Source organism: Zootoca vivipara, chromosome 4, assembly GCF_965207765.1.
Source record: "Zootoca vivipara chromosome 4, rZooViv2.hap1.1, whole genome shotgun sequence".
Classification (NCBI taxonomy): domain Eukaryota; kingdom Metazoa; phylum Chordata; class Lepidosauria; order Squamata; family Lacertidae; genus Zootoca; species Zootoca vivipara.
Window position 1 is genome coordinate 44,189,930 of NC_142587.1, and position 18,946 is coordinate 44,208,875.

The 18,946-nt window shown below is 41.0% G+C and overlaps 1 protein-coding gene across 15 annotated transcripts in view; it reads right to left on the reverse strand.

The window, feature by feature from the left end:
* DMD (dystrophin) overlaps positions 1 to 18,946 on the reverse strand; it is a 1,006,777-nt gene that overhangs the window by 677,167 nt on the left and 310,664 nt on the right. For all 15 annotated transcript variants that reach the window (XM_035114386.3, XM_035114388.3, XM_035114384.3 and 12 more), the window contains exons 6-7: positions 17,613 to 17,785; positions 9,997 to 10,115 (exon numbers count right to left, since the gene is read on the reverse strand). In XM_035114386.3, coding sequence (XP_034970277.3) covers positions 9,997 to 10,115; positions 17,613 to 17,785 — 292 coding nt within the window. The remainder of the gene's footprint in view (positions 1 to 9,996; positions 10,116 to 17,612; positions 17,786 to 18,946) is intronic.

Sequence of the window (18,946 nt, forward strand, 5' to 3'; positions counted from 1 at the left end):
TGAACATGGGGGATATACACACATCTGTTGACATTTTGTGGAACCCTGGTGGTTACGTCTGCAGGTATCAAAGAGGGAGTGGTAGGTCCATACAACTAGTGCCTCCATGAGATTCCAGGTGGTAGCCAGCCTGCTAGGAGCCTGAGGCGCTGCTGGAGGTGGTCACATGGGGGCCCACACTTCTACGACACAATCCCAATGTTGCTTTCTTTATTGCATATTTTTGTGATGTGAACAGCTGTGGTGTTTTACATTATAGTATAGCAGCTTGTGTAATTTGTAGGTCTTTGATTAATAGTAATTGCAAATGTTCACATGCTGCCTTAGGAAGGGACAGCTTGCAATGATCACCATGAAACAACAAAAGAAAGATGAATTCACACATTTGGGTGGCCTCTGAAGAATTTGTCATACCCAAAAAAGAATCTATCAAATTCAGAGAAGCATGTGCAGTCAGGATTACAGAAATATCATGGTTAGAGCAAAGTTAAGCTTGGTGGAATAGACTGAAGTACCAGTCAGCAAATACATTCTTCTTCTACAATTTATCTATATAGCACTTTTAACTTGCAAAGGGCTTTATTCAAGCCCAATTCATTAAAAGTGCATTAAATATCCCACACATACACACACATTTGCAGGATTATTTGTCTCTTGTGAAAGAGGGGGAATATCTGGAAACCTTCGGAGGCCTAGCAAATTTTAAGATTGTTTTTTTTTAAGGAGGATAATTTTTAAATATGTGGCAGCTGGTGTCACTCCCCCCCCCTTTAGTATTTTGTCAGAAAAACAAGCATCTTTGCCACTGATTCAACTGTTAACCTCATTAAGAGTGATCTCTCCATATGAATAGAATATGAATAGAAGCATAACTAGTTCAATTATTTGGGAAACTTTATTTTTCAATTTGTTGTATACTAAAATTACATCACTCATTTTTACTGAGCAGATGGAATTGTAGGCTGATTATGATTTTGAATCCTAGCAAATAATTGGTACTAGAAAGTGTACTAGCTCATTTCAGCTAGGATTGTTATTGATATACTTTTTCAGATTTATGGTTTAAATTAAACATATAGCTATTTACATGTATTTTTATAGTCAATGACTTCTTTAGAAAATGCCACCCTCTCGCCATACAGCATTTTAATCTTTAAGTCAACTATTTGGCTACTTCAAAATCTCACAGCTGTGAAGATGAGCTCTACAACTTGTCAGCACAAACATCAGACTTAGGCTTGTTGGCACAGTGATGACTGATTATGCAATAAAACAGAACTGAAGAAGGGAAAGTGATGAATGTTCCATAAATGAAGTGATTTTAAATCACATAGAATATATTACAACCTAGTGGCAAGGTGGATGAGAAAAAGAAGCATAGAGTTTTTAGTTAGGTGGTATCACTCCCTGAGTGGCTAAAACATCACCCTGCAGGGTAAGGGCTTTCTATGGGGGATTTACGTCAGAACAGGGTGGGTCCTAGAGAGCTCCTTAAGGGAGGAAGAGTAATAAACCAATGGCTGAATCCGATTTCCCACCTCTGCTCTAAACTATAGTTTGGCTTAGCAGAATGTTCAAGCTTGTTTGTCTGTCAGACATTCAATTATCTGCACATGGTCCTCAGTTAATGTATATTTGGGCCTTGCCGTCAAAGGTCCGTATAGTTAAAGCTATGGTTATCCCAGTAGTGATGTATGGAAGTGAGAGCTGGACCATAAAGAAGGCTGATCGCCGAAGAATTTATGCTTTTGAATTATGGTGCTGGAGGAGACTCTTGAGAGTCCCATGGACTGCAAGAAGGTCAAACCTAACCATTCTTAAGGAAATCGGCCCTGAGTGCTCACTGGAAGGACAGATCCTGAAGCTGAGGCTCCAATACTTTGGCCACCTCATGTGAAGAGAAGACTCCCTGGAAAAGACTATGATGTTGGGAAAGAATGGAGAGCACAAGGAGAAGGGGATGACAGAGGATGAGATGGTTGGACAGTGTTTTCGAAGCTACCAACATGAGTTTGACCAAACTGCGGGAGGCAATGGAAGATAGGAGTGCCTGGCGTGCTCTGGTCCATGGGGTCTGGTCCATTGTGCTCTGGTCCATTGTGTCCAAGAGTCGGACACAACTAAACTACTAAACAAAAAAAACAAAAAAAACAACCCACCTGCAAAAAGAAGCACAAAAATTGCATATATTTTCATGTTCCCAAAACATGCAATTTGTATGCAAACTTGGATCAATAGAGGCCCCAATCCCCATGCAGTAAACTAGTCCCAGAAAATCCAGCTGACACCCTGGAGGCACAACAAATCTACACTTCATCTTCAATATAACATCATGAATTTATGTAAACAAAAATTTTTAAATTACTGTAATTGCAGTTCATCCATTCATGCTTAGCCTGAAAACAAGTAGGACTGGGTAATCCTGAATAAATGGCATAACTAGGCATATAACAGCAGTATACGTGAATGTTATCCTACCCTACCCTTGAATTTTAATATTTGATGTTCTTTCATATGACAGTCAAAACTCCATGTCACAAAAGAAATAAACAATTATCTCTTATCTGCCTTATGGGAAACTTGTTTTTTTTTTTTATGGACCGTAATAAAGATTGTTGTTGTTGTTGTTGTTTTTTAAAGTGAGATTTAAAGAGTAACAATCCCAATTCTATTAGGTGCCTAAAGGTTAATCTTAATTAATTCCAAAGCAAATGCATTTTACAGTATTTTATTGCCACTGAATTACATGTAATACAGAGATTTAATTATCTTATTCTATAAGCATACAAAACAGGGAGCAGGATTTGAAGATAAAGAAAATAATTGCATAAAGCCTAATTTGCAGCATTTAAGAAGGTTAGCTCAGAAGCAAGCCCACTGAATGCAATGGAACATTTTTCACCCCCACTTTACTTCAGACAAAAAGTTCCCAACCAGGCAAGCCTAGGATTTCAGCCTTAATAAATTAAGTTCTGTGACTCTCAATTCAAAAGCAAATTCCTTTATTTGCATGTGGTATATAATGTTGGCTGCAATCCTAGACTTATTTTCTTAGAAGTAAATTCATCGAAGTTAATAAGAGTTTACTTCAGAATAGACTAGGAATGTGGTGTGAGTCAATATCACAGAGAAGTGTGGCTGTAATCCTATACCCACTTACTATAGGGCAGGGGTGTCAAACTCAAATTCATCGGGGGCCGCATCAGCAGTTTGGTCACCCTCAAAGGGCCGGTTGTATCTGTAGGACTATGTGTCCACTCTTTATTATCATAAATTATTGTCACTGCATTCAATTATTACTGTTTTTTGTAATAATGTAAGTAATAACTAGCTCTGAAAGCAGAAACATAGTCAGAATAATGGCAAGTAGATATTCAAATGTACAATTATTGTACAATTTATTGAAAAATGATTTTTGGTAACTGCACTGGGTGGTGGAGGCTCGCTAGGGTTTCATGCAGGAGCTTTGCAGAGCTACTGGTACCTGGAGATGCTGGGGTCCTTCTGCATGCAGGACAGATGTTCTGCCAGTGAGCCACCACCCTTCACCAAAGGGACTGGCTGAGGTTGACTCACTGGAGCTGCTCTCCTGGTTCCAGGGTTTAAGGGCCAGAAGTATAAAGCAGCAAACTATGTTTCTGAGGAGAGGGGGAGGGAGGGAGGGAGGGAGGGAGGGAGGGAGGAAGAAAAGAGGGAATGGGAGGCAGAGAGGAAGGAAGGAAAGAGGGGAGAGAAAGAAGAGTAGGAAATAAGGAAGGGAATAAAGAAGGAAAGAAAAAGAAAGAGGGAGAGAAGACGGAAAGGGAGAAAGAAGGAAGGAAGTAGAGGGAAAGAAAGAATAAGAATGAGGGAGAGGAAGAAAGATGGGAAGGACGGAAGGAAGAAAGGAAGGAAGGAAGGAAGGAAGAAAGAAAGAAAAGAGGGAGCAGGAGGGAGAGAGGAAGGAAAGAGGTGAGAGAAAGAAGAGTAGGAAAGAAGGAATAAAGAAGGAAAGAAAAAGAAAGAGGGAGAGAAGACAGAGATAAAGAAGGAAGGAAGGAGAGGGAAAGAAAGAATAAGAACGAGAGAGAGGAAGAAAGAAAGGGAAGGGGGGGTCGCCGCCTTGATTCAGCGCCAGAAAAGAGCGCGAAGGGACCCAGGGGCAAAAAGCATTTCCCGTGCAGCGTGAGGCAGCGGGTGTCTGTTTTAGGAGAAGTGCGTAAAGCCTCAGAGTTGCACGTTCGTGAGGCTGAGCCGCTGCTGAGCTCACGTTCATGAGGCTGAGCCGCGGCAGGAGGAGGAGGAGGTGAGGCAAGAGGAGGAGGAGGCGGCTTGCCAGGTCGGTGCCCGGCAGCGCCGTGCGGAGAGTCCCGAGCCTCTGGGACGCAGCAGTGCTCTGTAGCACTTTGAATCCTCCTCCACGCAGCGCTGCTGGGTGCTTTGTCTGTGCTGCAGCAGCAGCAACAGCAGCAGCCGTTTCCAGGCGCCGAGCCGTGGCAGGAGGAGGAGGATTCAAAGCTGCCTCCTCCTTCTCCTGCTGTGGCTCAGGGCGCTCCACGCAGCGCTGCTCCGGTCGCCTTTCTACCCCCCCCCCCGCCCCAGCTGTTTGTCGGCGCTTTGCCGGCGCGGCGCTTGAGCAGCAAGGTCCCGCTGCTGGGTCCCGCTGGCTGGGGCGCTCGGCGGGCCACATGACGAGGTCTGGCGGGCCGGATTTGGCCCCCGGGCCTTGTGTTTGACACCCGTGCTATAGGGTTAAGACTCATTAAACTCAAGTCACTTTGGGATAAATCAGGATTGGATTAGCTCTCTGTGGTATCATTCAATATTTGAAGACAAATGTATGAAGAGGAAAAATGTGGAAGCAGAAGAAATTACTTTCTTGGGCAATTGCATTTCAGCTGTTGGAAAGCTTCAGGCACGGCCTGCCTTCTGCTTAACCAGATTTAAACAGTGAGTTTCCCTATGGGTCTGGAAAGCATTTGGCTAGGATGTCCTCCATTTCTTATTGCTACACTCAAAATAAATGTGTGTTTTTTCTTGAGGAAGAAAATTTAAGTTTAAGTTTAAATTTTGCTTGAAATGAAATTTTGGTGGTAACTCATAAGATCTCCAGAACTAATTAAAAGGCAACTTTTTAGAAACACTACAGCATTTTCTTTTCTAAACACCCACCCACCCAAAACTTTGAAGGAATATGTCAAGTTAACACAAAATCATTTTGATGCACTATCCCAAGAGAGCAATACAAACCAGTCTACAGAAACTGAAGCACCTTGACTATTTTAAAATGTTGTGATTATTTGAAAAGCTTTTTTTACCTCTTTTATAAACTGATTTGTATTACATTGCAATTTTGGGAAATTACAAATAAAATGTAGTAGTGGCTAAGAAACTGAGTATAGGCGTGTGCCCAAGAAACACCTAATTTTTCAGAAAACTGAGGATCATGGCAAGTAGGAGAGAATACGGGGAAGCAATCCTGCTTTCTCGACTACCATTACTAGTGGGGAAGTGGGTGTGAGAGGAGACAAGATACTACTCTCCATGAAAATGATATTACAGTACTGACTGATAAACCATCTGCATTAAAAATTCAGCTATTGTCTACATTACAGATGGAATACTGTAGGGAAAAGATCAATATTGAAAAAGTCTCAGCCACCGCAAACATGATTCAGGCAATGTGGTTATGCCGAAGATAGAGGCAAAGATCCTCCAAAAGCAAAGCACCAATGTTTTGCACTCTTCTTTCTTTATTTTTTGCAATAGTGGCTCTTTGAGGCAATGCCAATGACATTGATTCTGATTTGCAGTTAGTGTGGGGATCAGCACTATCCCCATGTGGTTTCTGGGTGTCAAATTAATGCAAAGTCCCATATTAAAAAACCATTGGGAAGCAGCAAGAGAAAAACAATACAATTATGAAATAACGATCCCAAATTGCCTTTGAATGTTGATGATGTTAAATCAAACTGCAAGTATTCCCAAAAGCTGCCTCCATCATCTTACCACTGGAAGGTTTAAAAAAGAAAGAAAGAAAGAAAGAAAGAAAGAAAGAAAGAAAGAAAGAAAGAAAGAAAGAAAGAAAGAAAACATATGGTCTCCACAAATATTTGACATGTTTTATGAACAGATGTTCTCCCTATTATGCTCCATTTTTATTGGCAATCATGTTTATGGGCAACCATTATAAAAAGATATTCTTCACAACTCTGCCTATTGTGCCTTAATTATTCTGAAAGAATGAAATTAGATCCTTTCATTAGCCTATTGTGTCTCTAATACAAATGATTAGTAACATTAATTCGCTTGTTTCCACTATAGTTGAGACGGGCTGATCCAATAAAAAGTATTATCTTAGCTGCACTATGTCTCATTTCATTAGAAAAACACACACACAGCTAGCAAAAAGATGTTATCATCACCGCTTAAGCCAGGGTGGGGGACTTGTGACCCTGCACATGTTCTTGGACTCCAATTCCCATCAGCCCAAGCCAGCATGGCCAATGGTCAGAGATCATTAGAACTGTAGTCTAGCAACTTCTGTATGGCCACAGGTTCCCCACTCCTGTCTAAGCATTTAACGATTCACATAAGCACTTCATTATTTATAGAACATCTAAAATGTCAAGGTACAATTAACATAACAACAACAACAACAACACAGGCCCTACACTTGAGTATGTGCTCTAAGTGAGGATGTGACAGAAGCCCATGCAGAAGCCCCACCCCCAATATCCCCAGGTGCTTGGCTCCTTCACATGTTTAGTAGAATTGAATTAATAGGATTTACTTCTGAGTAGACACGGGTTAGGACTTGGTCCCACTGATTCATGTAAGAATCACAGAAATTAATGAAGCTTAGGTCATTACTAATTGTTCAATTGATTTCAATGGAAGGAACCTTGCTTAGTTTGGATCCACCTGGGTTTTGTCTGTATACACAGTAAACCTGCTCAGTCCATAGAGCAGGGGTCCCCAGACTTACCGTGCGGTGGGCCGGAGGGCAGGGGAGTGCGCGTGCAGCGGGCCGGAGGGCGGGGGAGTGCGCGCCCGTGCGCATGCGCACACGCACACGGGCGGGGAAAAAATCGCCGAAAATCGCTTGTGCACATGCGTATGGGCCTCCCCCGACCCGGAAGTGCACCAGAAATGACCTCTTCCGGGTCGGGAGAGGCCCATACGCATGCGCACAAAGGATTTTCGGCGATTTTTTGCCGATATTTTAGATCGTCGCTGCGCCGCGCGCCGTGAGAGCGGGCGGCGGCAGCGGGCGGCGGGGGTCGTCGCGGGCCGGATTGGAAGGCCGATTGGGCCGCATCCGGCCCGGGGGCCGTAGTTTGGGGACCCCTGCCATAGAGCTTGGAGCCTCAATCAGACACACTGACAATATAAAATTCAACTGCTTGTTTATTCAAACACTTTTATATTATTAGAAGGCAATCATAAAAATAGTGTGATAATTTCTTCAGAAGCAGCAAAAGGCAAATTGTACTGAAAACTGTAATGAAACTTTGAAAAATAGAGCAATAAAACATTGAATGCACTGTTTCATCATTTTGAAAAGGTGGGTGGGGGAGCGTACAAAAAATAGTGTCTCCGTTACAACTGAAGTTTCATTTAAAAACATTTCCTTTTCCATATTTATGAGTCGATTTATTATCACCCAATTGACCTGTTAGCAATTTAATTATGTATGAAGTACTTCATAATAAGTAACTATTGAGGGTTTTAATAGACATATTAAGTTACTGCATTAATAAGATGATGTCAAAAAAATCAGGGCCTTCATTCCGGGAGCAGGAGAACATTTAAAACCAGCATTTCAATTTGGAAACTGCTTCATTAGTATGTAATATTCCTTATCTTTACATAACCAAAAAAAACCCTGCTCTGATATGCGTCTTTGTGCTACAGATCCATCAGTATTCTTACTCTGGCCCTAGAATACTAATGATGTCCCTACATTTCCCCACTCATTGGATCATAGTTTTAGACAACTGTTTACCAAGCTTACCAGTAGACTTTCTGTGATAAGCATACAACCACATGAAAAGATGATAGATTGTATTTCTCACAATGGAAGTAGCGAAATTGACTTGTGAGTGGCCAGTACAAATAAATGGTTCCTCACATAGTTGCATGAATATTTTTCATATTTATGTTAGATGCATTTATGAAAAGAAGCTTTTCCTCTGTCAACCAACTACCAATTTTAATAATTTCTCAAATATTAATATTTACACTCTTACCTACCAAACATAAATATTATCATTTTCACCAAATGAAAATAACTTAGTTTGCTACTTTGTTTTTGTGGGGGTAGGCTGGGCCAGGTCACAAGCAAGAAGTGGGAGCCTACACTTTACTGCAGCCCAGAGGAATGAGGTTAAGTTGCAATATATAAAAATGGATCTATTGTATGGATCTTCCATATCTTTCTGGAGTGTATAAGCAGTGTATAAGAAGAGCAAGCAACATTTTGAACAGAGTTGTTTGCCCTGGTCCTCATTTAGAACACAGAAAGTGTGCTTGCGCAGTTAAACTATGACTTGAGTTGGAGGGACGAAGCTAAATAAAATGTATCAATCTTTCCAAGTTTCAAACAGTGTATGTATTTCTAAATGCACCCTTTGCTTAGAACATTCCTTTATAATGCATATTGGAACACTTCTTCAGCTAAGAGCTGTATCACAAAATTCAAAGAAGTGTGAAAGCAGAAGGATAATTATGTTCCAACCTGTGTATTAGTTCAGGAGGTGCAAATTGAGTCAGTCCGCTTTAAAATGGTGACCAAATGAAATTCTCTTCCATCATGCAGTGTATGTTTTGCTCTGATTTGCTTGCCTGAGGCCTAGTGTGCCAAGAACATCTACATCGGTTAATTAAAGGAGATTTCATAGAGGGGAACTTTCTGTGAGAAGACAATATTTAATTATTTAAGAGAATTTGTCCAATGCTCAATGATTTTTAAAAAACCGCTAAGCAGTTTACATAACACAGCTGTGAGCACAATAGTAATTTTTATCCTAATTAAATTACCTGAGCTGTTTATGTAAAATTGTTATAAACAGGTATACAAGTGATGTTTGGAGTGCAGATATGTAAGCCTACACACATACTACACAATGGAGGTGACTTACAATAAAGTCTGACAAAATTTCCAAGGCTAGAATTTCCAGTGTCAAGGCTCAGACCCACGGCACAAGAAGAAGACCCTATATAATATTAATAGTGTTTCTTCTCACTAATTAACAGCCAAATGGGTCTTCTTCATATCCGTTTTAGAGAAGAAGACAATATTTGAATGTGAAATTATTATTTCCAGGCTTTATGCTGTGTTTCCATGACCAATAATTACTATACATTCCCTATTATTAACAAACAATTGGTAAACTTCAGGGTAAGAGCAAAACTTGCTATTTGGGGGCTCACTTTGTACCTGAACAATCACCTCAAAAGTCAGAAGCAATAAAGAGAAAGCTTAAAACATACACAAAAATAATTCAGATTGAAACACAGAAGTTATAAAAAGTTCAAACATTAGCCCTCCTCCTCAAAAAACCCTTTCATCCAAACATCCAAAAAATTGAAATTAGTATAAAAAGAATAATGAATGATTCATGAATCATTGTCTGTGAATAACTTAAACCAGCTCCTTACATCCAAATTTAGGACATAATTTCAAAAATGCTGATGGACTGCAACTTCTATTGTAAGCAATAAGAACTGCAAATCTAAGCACCTTTGAAGAAAAACAGCTACTTTACCATGGTGATTAACAAAGAATACACACCTTTAAAAGTTGGCTGTAAATCCAGACACGTTTGCTTAAATCATTCTGAATCTTAAGGAAATAATTATGCTAGGTGAATAAAAAGCACCTAGTCTGTAGTCTCAGTAAACTAAATGAAAACCTGTTTGTGTGGTGCAACTATAAAAATGAAAGTGGATAAACCTTTTCCTGAACACCTACATGGAGAAAATAATTTACAACAGAACCTGATGTGCACTAACCTTCAGGATCAAGAAGTTTTTCGATTCCTAGGTGTCGTTTGGCTACATTGAATGCATGGTCTAATCGTTGTACAGCTGACTGTTGGCGAACCACACTATCCCAGTCAAATAGATCTGGTCTGAAAAGAAAAGGGAAATCGTGTAAAGTTATCTATGCAATTCTTTGTGCAATTCTAGATTTGGAGGGCTAGTCAACTGCATCGCAGGGTTGGAGAAACCCTTAGTTTTGTTTTTGTTTTAAAAAAATCATTTTCTACCTTATACAAAATTAAAACATTCAAACAAGAAATTCAGCTGTATCTGTGAAATGCTGCAGGCCAGTCTTAAATGTTTTATAGGCAGGGATCAAATTACAGCTTAGATAAACAGTCTTGGACCCTATACTATTAGTTACACTGTTTGCAGTATAAATAATTCTATTAATTTTAGACACCCTAGTTTTAGCTAAGTTACCCATTAGGACAGGTAAATTTGTTTTCAAGATTACAGAAGACGGAAATCTAATCCTTCTCAATTAAATATGTGTTCGATTCAGTCTACAGCAGACGTGGTGCCTGTGCCTTAGGTTCAACAGATTTCTACCCGGTTCCAACAGATATAGACACACAAAAGCAGCACAATGAGACATTAGAGCAGGCATCCCCAAACTCGGTCCTCCAGATGTTTTGGGAGTACAACTCCCATCATCCCTAGCTAACAGGACCAGTGGTCAGGGATTATGGGAATTGTAGTCCCAAAACATCTGGAGGGTCGAGTTTGGGGGTGCCTGCAACAACAACAACAACAATTTTTTATTTATACCCCACCCTCCCCAGCCAAGGGCTCAGAGCGGCTAACACTAAATATAAAACAACCAGTTAAAATACAATTCAACAAAAAGACTAAATACATTAAAATTTAAATTTAAAAATTAGAAATTAGAGGCTATGGGAGGCCTAGTTCAAAACAACTGGAGGGCACCGTGTTGGGAAGGGTGCTCTGACTAAACCCAAGCAGCTAAGAACTGCATAACAATCCAGCGAGACAAGTTAATCTGAAAGATAGTGACTCGTTCCACACTTTTTGTTTCACAGCTAAGCAGGGAGTTGAAAAAGGTCATCTGGTCATCTGTGCATTTTCTTTACAAATACAAAATATAGGAAATATTTTAAATACTGTATATAACATCATCAATAAAATGCTAAAAGTCAGCATCTAATTATCCTTGAAAAAATATTGGCTTCCTAAAAATTAAGTGTATTCAATTAAATAAGAGAATATTCTCGTTGAATGGAACCATTGCATACATAGCAAGTATTTTCACAGGCAGCATTACTGAAAGAAACAGTGAATCTTTTTATTGCTATACCTTGTTAGGGAATGGTTTTCTCTGGAGACTACCACTAATGGAATTTAATGCAAACAGACCTTTAAACAGAGATGTATTGACTATACGTTATGTGGACTTGTATAAATGGGGCCATGTTAACACACTGCACAAGGTATTGGAGAAATGCAATCTCCTGATTCAAATCTAGTTTTATGCCTGATACTTAAAATTTCATTCACTAGCATGAAGATTGTAATGTGAAGTTCTTCCTTTCAGTATTATTAAAAGCTTTTGCTATTCCAGCAGTTTCTTATCTTTTGCAAAAGGATTTCTTTAATTTTTTTTGGGGGGGAGGGGAATGTCCCATGATCAAAAGCAGAGTAGTTCCAGATGTGAAATATAAGTACATATGAATGGTAACATGCATAGGAGAAAACATGATAATAAACAAAGAACGTACAGTAGTAAGAGAACAGAAGAGAAAGCATTTAAGTGCTTCAGTAAACAATGCACCACAAAGACATACTGCAGTGTAGTCTATTCCACATATAATGAAAAACTGTGGTTTATCAGTATGGGGATGAGTAACAGAATGAACTTCAAGTTTTCATGGGCCTCCTCCTCTACTGCAGCCAGGAGGAGAATCAGAAGCATTCACTTCCTGTTTTAAACTAACCAGAGTTTGTCACTTTGTCTGAACAGGGAGAACTTGGGTCAGTTTAGGCTCTGGTTTGTTAACTAGTCAGATCATAAACCACAACACTGGTTTGTTTCAAGAAGCCAAAGTTTCCACAAACCAGGGCTACCACAACTACTTCCTGGAAGTGGCTCTCGAGGAAGGAGTGGAAACAGTGAAGTACAGTGCCCCAACTGCAACTTTCCCAAGACGCTCCAGAAGGACTCCGTGGTCAAGCAGAGAAAGGTGGATCACACTCCCTCAATTTATCTCCTAAGAAATGTCATCAACCACAGCAACAAAGTTAGTTTCAATGCCATGGCCAGGCCTGGAGCAAGACTGGAATGGATCCAAGTAATTAATAATCACTAGACATCTTGTCTATGGTTTTTAGCTGTCAACTGAAGACCTTTTTATTCACTCAGGCTTTTGAATTGTGTTTCAAATTGTGCTTTAAACTTCTTATTGTGCTCCAAGAAAAGGTGTGTGCATTAAGAGGTTTGTGCTGAGTGGGTAGCTGTGGGAGGAGAAGGGAGGAGCAAAGCAAAATAGGCAGAAAGAAATAGGCTGGTAAGGTAAGTGGATGTGATGAATAAAGATTTCTGTATGGATCACTAAATATATATTTCTTATCGATAACAGGGTAGATGCAAAAAAGAGTGCAGGGGAATTTCACTTAATTCTTTTTCATAACCCACGGTCAAACAAATTGAGAAGTTGTCTTTATTGCTCGTAATACAGTACAGTACAAAATCCATTGAGAGTGGATTTTGAAAAACACTTTTATGGAAGACACTCATACATATGTGAAATATACTCCAGAACTCAGGCAGCACCAGACTTTTAAATATGGGACTGTTAATATGGGACTTTGCATTAATTTGAATTTATAGCTGAAAAGCATTATTAGCACAGAACTAAGATTTACTATGCCAGCAAATAGATTCTTAAGAGGGTATGTACCTAGTGCTAAATAAATAGAATCACAAATCACCATGTTATGACAGAACAGTAAAACAAGCACACACAAAACATAACTGGCACATCTTTTTAATTACTGGGGGACAACTCTCATAACTACATCATCACCAAGGTCAACAATTATTGAGTACCCTTTCCAAAGACTCCTAATGAAAAGATAGAATCATAGAATCATAGAATCATAGAATCATAGAGTTGGAAGAGACCACAAGGGCCATCCAGTCCAACCCCCTGCCAAGCAGGAAACACCATCAAAGCATTCCTGACAGATGGCTGTCAAGCCTCTGCTTAAAGACCTCCAAAGAAGGAGACTCCACCACACTCCTTGGCAGCAAATTCCACTGCCGAACAGCTCTTACTGTCAGGAAGTTCTTCCTAATGTTTAGGTGGAATTTTCTTTCTTGTAGTTTGAATCCGTTGCTCCATGTCCGCTTCTCTGGAGCAGCAGAAAACAACCTTTCTCCCTCCTTTATATGACATCCTTTTATATATTTGAACATGGTTATCATATCACCCCTTAACCTTCTCTTCTCCAGGCTAAACATACCCAGCTCCCTAAGCCGTTCCTCATAAGGCATCGTTTCCAGGCCTTTGACCATTTTGGTTGCCCTCTTCTGGACACGTTCCAGCTTATCAGTATCCTTCTTGAACTGTGGTGCCCAGAACTGGACACAATACTCCAGGTGAGGTCTGACCAGAGCAGAATACAGTGGTACTATTACTTCCCTTGATCTAGATGCTATACTCCTATTGATGCAGCCCAGAATTGCATTGGCTTTTTTAGCTGCTGCATCACACTGCTGACTCATGTCAAGTTTGTGGTCAACCAAAACTCCTAGATCCTTTTCACATGTACTGCTCTCAAGCCAGGTGTCTCCCATCCTGTATTTGTGCCTTTCATTTTTTTTGCCCAAGTGTAGTACTTTACATTTCTCCTTGTTAAAATTCATCTTGTTTGCTTTGGCCCAGTTGTCTAATCTGTTAAGGTCATTCTGAAGTGTGATCCTGTCCTCTGGGGTGTTAGCCACCCCTCCCAACTTGGTGTCATCTGCAAACTTGCTCAGGATTCCCTCAAGCCCATCATCCAAGTCATTGATAAAGATGTTGAACAAGACTGGGCCCAAGACAGAACCCTGTGGCACCCCACTAGTCACTACTCTCCAGGATGAGGAGGAGCCATTGATGAGCACCCTTTGGGTTCGGTCAGTAATCCAGCTACAAATCCACTGAATGGTAGCATTGTCTAGCCCACATTTTACCAGCTTCTTTACAAGAATATCATGGGGCACCTTGTCAAAGGCCTTGCTGAAATCAAGATAGGCTACATCCACAGCGTTCCCTTCATCTACCAGGCTTGTAATTCTGTCAAAAAATGAGATCAGATTAGTCTGACATGACTTATTTTTCAGGAACCCATGCTGACTTTTAGTGATCACAGAGTTTCTTTCTAGGTGCTCACAGACTGTTTGCTTAATGATCTGCTCTAGAATCTTTCCTGGTATTGATGTCAGGCTGACTGGGCGGTAATTGTTTGGGTCCTCTCTTTTCCCCTTTTTGAAAATAGGGACAGCATTTGCCCTCCTCCAGTCTGCTGGAACTTCGCCTGTTCTCCAGGAATTTTCAAAGATTATTGCCAGTGGTTCTGAAATCACCTCTGCCAGTTCTTTTAATACTCTTGGATGTAGTTCATCTGGCCCTGGAGACTTGAATACATCTAAACTAGCCAAGTATTCTTGTACTACCTCCTTACTTATTCTGGGCTGTGTTTCCCCTGCTGAATCATCTGCTCCATATTCTTCAGGTCGGGCGTTGTTTTCTTTCTTGGAGAAGACTGAGGCAAAGAAGGCATTGAGGAGTTCTGCCCTTTCTCTGTCCCCTGTTTGCATTTCACCATCTTCTCCTCTGAGTGACCCCACTGTTTCCTTGTTTTTCCTTTTGCTACGGACATACCCATAAAAGCCCTTTTTGTTGCTTTTAACTGTAGAAGACAGTTGCCACAATTATTCTCACCATTCAACAAAAGGTACTCATTTTTATGCTTCCTCTGCTATTCTCCCTCCCTACATTTTACTGTAAAAACACACGCCTTTCCCCTCATCAAATCAGAGCCAAAGAGAAATTCATCAGTAGCTATTTGCACTTGACTGACTGTGATACAATTATGTTGACTTTTAAGTATCTGCTTTGAAAGCATGTGCTTGGAGGACTACAATCCGGTTCCACTAACCAGAGAGATAAGAGCCATTTTCAGCAATGTGGTCAAATTAGTGCTGTATTATGTAGGCTGCCACATAATGCTAGGTGCTCCTCTCAGGCTAGGTTTAAGGTCACTCCTGCTAGCTTCAAATGCCTAAATAATAAATTGAGTCTTGCTGTGTTGCTTCTATGAAGGTGTGTAATTAAAGCACCACACTGTTATTAAATGTCTTGCAAGCTATCAGCTAATGTTTGTTTCTATTATGAACACACACAGGGGTGGCTGTTAAATGGCCAGGAACATGTTTCTACAGTCCCAGAAACAACCAGAACAATACTCTCTTTCCTGCCCCCTGCAACAAATCTTTTCAACTGGAAACACACTTATTTTACAACTGATTAAAAGTCAGGGGAGCAGGGGGAGGATCAGAGCAAGAAACTGTTCTGTTTCCCAATTGCATTGATAGGGCACCTTTTAAAGAGAGTTCCCAAATTCAGGAAGATATCATCAGGGCTGCCATACACCTGGGATTCCCTGGACATAGCCAGGATTTGTCTGCCAAAAATGGCGCCCAGGTGATGTGTGTGTGTGTGTGTGTGTGTGTGTGTGTGTGTGAATTTATATACTGCCCTATACCTGGAGGTCTCAGGGCAGTTTACAGAACAAGATCAACATAAAAACCACAATATATATAAGCAAAAGAAAAACAACAACCACAAGAGCCACATTTTAAAAGGGCATAGGATGTCAATCAGATCAACCAAACACCTAGTAAAAAACAACAACCGTTTTTGCCTGGCACCTAAAGATGTATAATGAAGGCGCCAAGCGAACTTCTCTGGGGAGAGCATTTCACAAATGAAGAGCCACTGCACAGAGAATGCCTGTTCTCGCGTTGCCAGCCGCTGGACCTCTCAAAGAGAAGGCACAGGAAGGGCCTCAGAAGATGATCTCAGGGTCCAAGCAGGTTCATATGGAAAGAGGCGGTCCTTGAGATATTGTGATCCTGAGCCGTTTAAGGCTTTATAGGTCAAAACCAGCACTTTGAATTGGGCCCGGAAACTAAATGGTAGCCAGTGCTGTCAGACCAGAATCAGTGTAATAAGCTCAAACTATCTTGCTCCAGTGAGCAACCTGGCCACTGAATTCTGCACTAGCTGAAGTTTATGAACCGTCTTCAGAGGCAGCCCTGTGTATAACACATTGCAGTAATCTAACCTTGAGATTACCAGAACATAGACAACAGTAGTTAGGCTATCCCTGTCCAGATTGGGGAGTAGCTGGGCCACCAGCCGAAGATGATGGAAGGCACTCTGGGCCACTGAGGCAACCTGAGCCTCAAGTGACAGTAAAGGATCCAGGAGTACCCCCAAGCTACAAACCTGCTCTTTCAGGGGAAGTATAACCCCATCATTTTGAAACCTGTTAAAATGTCAATGAAAACCCGGGCGTATGGCAGCTCATATCGGAAGCAAAAAACCGTAACTTTTTAATGGAATTTTGTGTCCAGATTTTCACTTCTTGAAATATGGCAACCCTAATATCATGGCCCTAGACTTTCTTCACACCAGACCTTGGAATGGACCTAGTATTTGGCTCTTGTTCTGCTTTTAGAAAAAGCCATCTAACTGTACCTGCGCTTCAAAGCTCTGTGCATGAAGCAAAACAAATAAACAAAAACCATTGCATCTGAACTTAGCTCTGATTGTCCAGGAAAAGGGGCATTAATTTAAAAAGGACCAAATATATGAGGCTCCTTTAGTTTAGAGGAGAATACTGATACTGAGAAGAGGCATGATGGACCAGTATAATATTATGAATGGTAAAAAGCAAAAATCCTGTGGCCCTCCAGATTTTGGGGGCTGCAACTCTCACCACCCCTCACCATCCACTAGCTTGGTTTAGGGTGATGGGAAAGCCACAGGTTCCACATCACTGGCATAAAGAGAGTTAGTGAAGACAAACATTCCTATTATAAGACTTGGAACTCTGGTAAGACTAGAGATCATCCACGACAGCAGATTAACAATAGGCAAAAAGGAAGTAATTTTCATAGCATAATTATCTTGTGAAATTTATTAACACAAGATTTGGCAATTGTCACAATTTTATAAACCTTTAAAAGCAATTAAACAAATTAATAGATAGATTTCTATTATTAGCGGCAATTAGCCATGATAGCTAAATAGAGCTTTGTGAGCACTGGCAGTATGCCTCTGATTCATGGATGCTGAAAGCAAGTAACAGAAGATGGCTTGCATGCTGCCCATATCCCACCCTACATCCCTTGTTTGTGCATTTTTGAAAGCCCCCCAGCTCCCCACTGCTAGAATTCAATAATGTGGATTAGATGGACTTCATCTAGCAAGGTGATTCTAATAAAGTATTTCCAGTTCACATGATCACCGCAAAAACAGGGGCATTTGGATGTTAATTTGTAGCATTTCTCTTACCTGTGACTGTGGATGAGTGCATTGAAAGCCAAGCCATCAGACCAGCTGCTGGTGAAATTAACAACATTGACCTGCGGATAATTCTGAGTTGATTGACGGACCCAGCTCAGCAAGATCTTTTCACTGTTTGTCTGTTGCAGTCCAGCCATGATATTTTTCATTACATCTTTGACCTGTGTTGGAAGACAGAATTTTTATCAGCAGCCAAGTTTATTTATCAAAGGCAACTCACCCCCCCTAAACAAGTCAAACTTGAGTTTCTTTTACTCTTAAGTACTTGAATACTCCACGGACCCAGGTGGCGCTGTGGTTAAACCACTGAGCCTAGGGCTTGCTGATCAGAAGGTCAACGGTTCGAATCCCTGTGACGGGGTGAGCTCCCGTTGCTTGGTCCCAGCTCCTGCCAACCTAGCAGTTCGAAAGCACGTCAAAATGCAAGTAGATAAATAGGAACCGCTACAGCGGGAAGGTAAACGGCGTTTCCATGTGCTGCTCTGGTTTGCCAGAAGCGGCTTTGTCATGCTGGCCACATGACCTGGAAGCTATACGCCGGCTCCCTCGGCCAATAATGCGAGATGAGTGCGCAACCCCAGAGTCGGTCACGACTGGACCTAATGGTCAGGGGTCCCTTTACCTTTTACTTGAATACTCAGGGATGCAGGTGGCGCTGTGGTCTAAACCACGGAGCCTAGGGCTTGCCGATCAGAAGGTTGGTGGTTCGAATCCCCGCAATGGGGTGAGCTCCCGTTGTTTGGTCCCAGCTCCTGCCTACCTAGCAGTTCAAAAGCACGTCAAGTGCAAGTAGATAAATAGGTACCACTCCGGTGGGAAGGTAAACAATGTTTCTGTGCACTGCTCTGGTTTGCCAGAAGCGGCATGGTCATGCTGGCCACATGACCCGGAAGCTGTCTGCGGACAAACGCCAGCTCCCTCGGCCTATAGAGCGAGATGAGCACCGCAACCCCAGAGTCGTCCACAACTGGACCTAATGGTCAGGGGTACCTTTACCTTTACTTTACCTTTTACTTGAATACTCAACACAGTGATCCGAAATATAAAAAACACTTGAGAGGATATTGAGGAAGCACTGGTTGTATAAAAATGAAAGTTTGTTGTTGTTTTTAATAAAAAGAAGAAAGGACCATTGCTCTTCCTATTGTCATTTTCTCCTTTCTTTAAGTATGCAAGAGGATAAGCACTGTGCACTATGGCAAATCATAGTAATTTATGGACCTAATAGGTATCTAAAGCCCTTTGCACATAAGAAAAATATGTATTTTATCAAAGTAATTGTTGAAATTAAATACAATTAAGAAAAAGTATATTAATAGTAA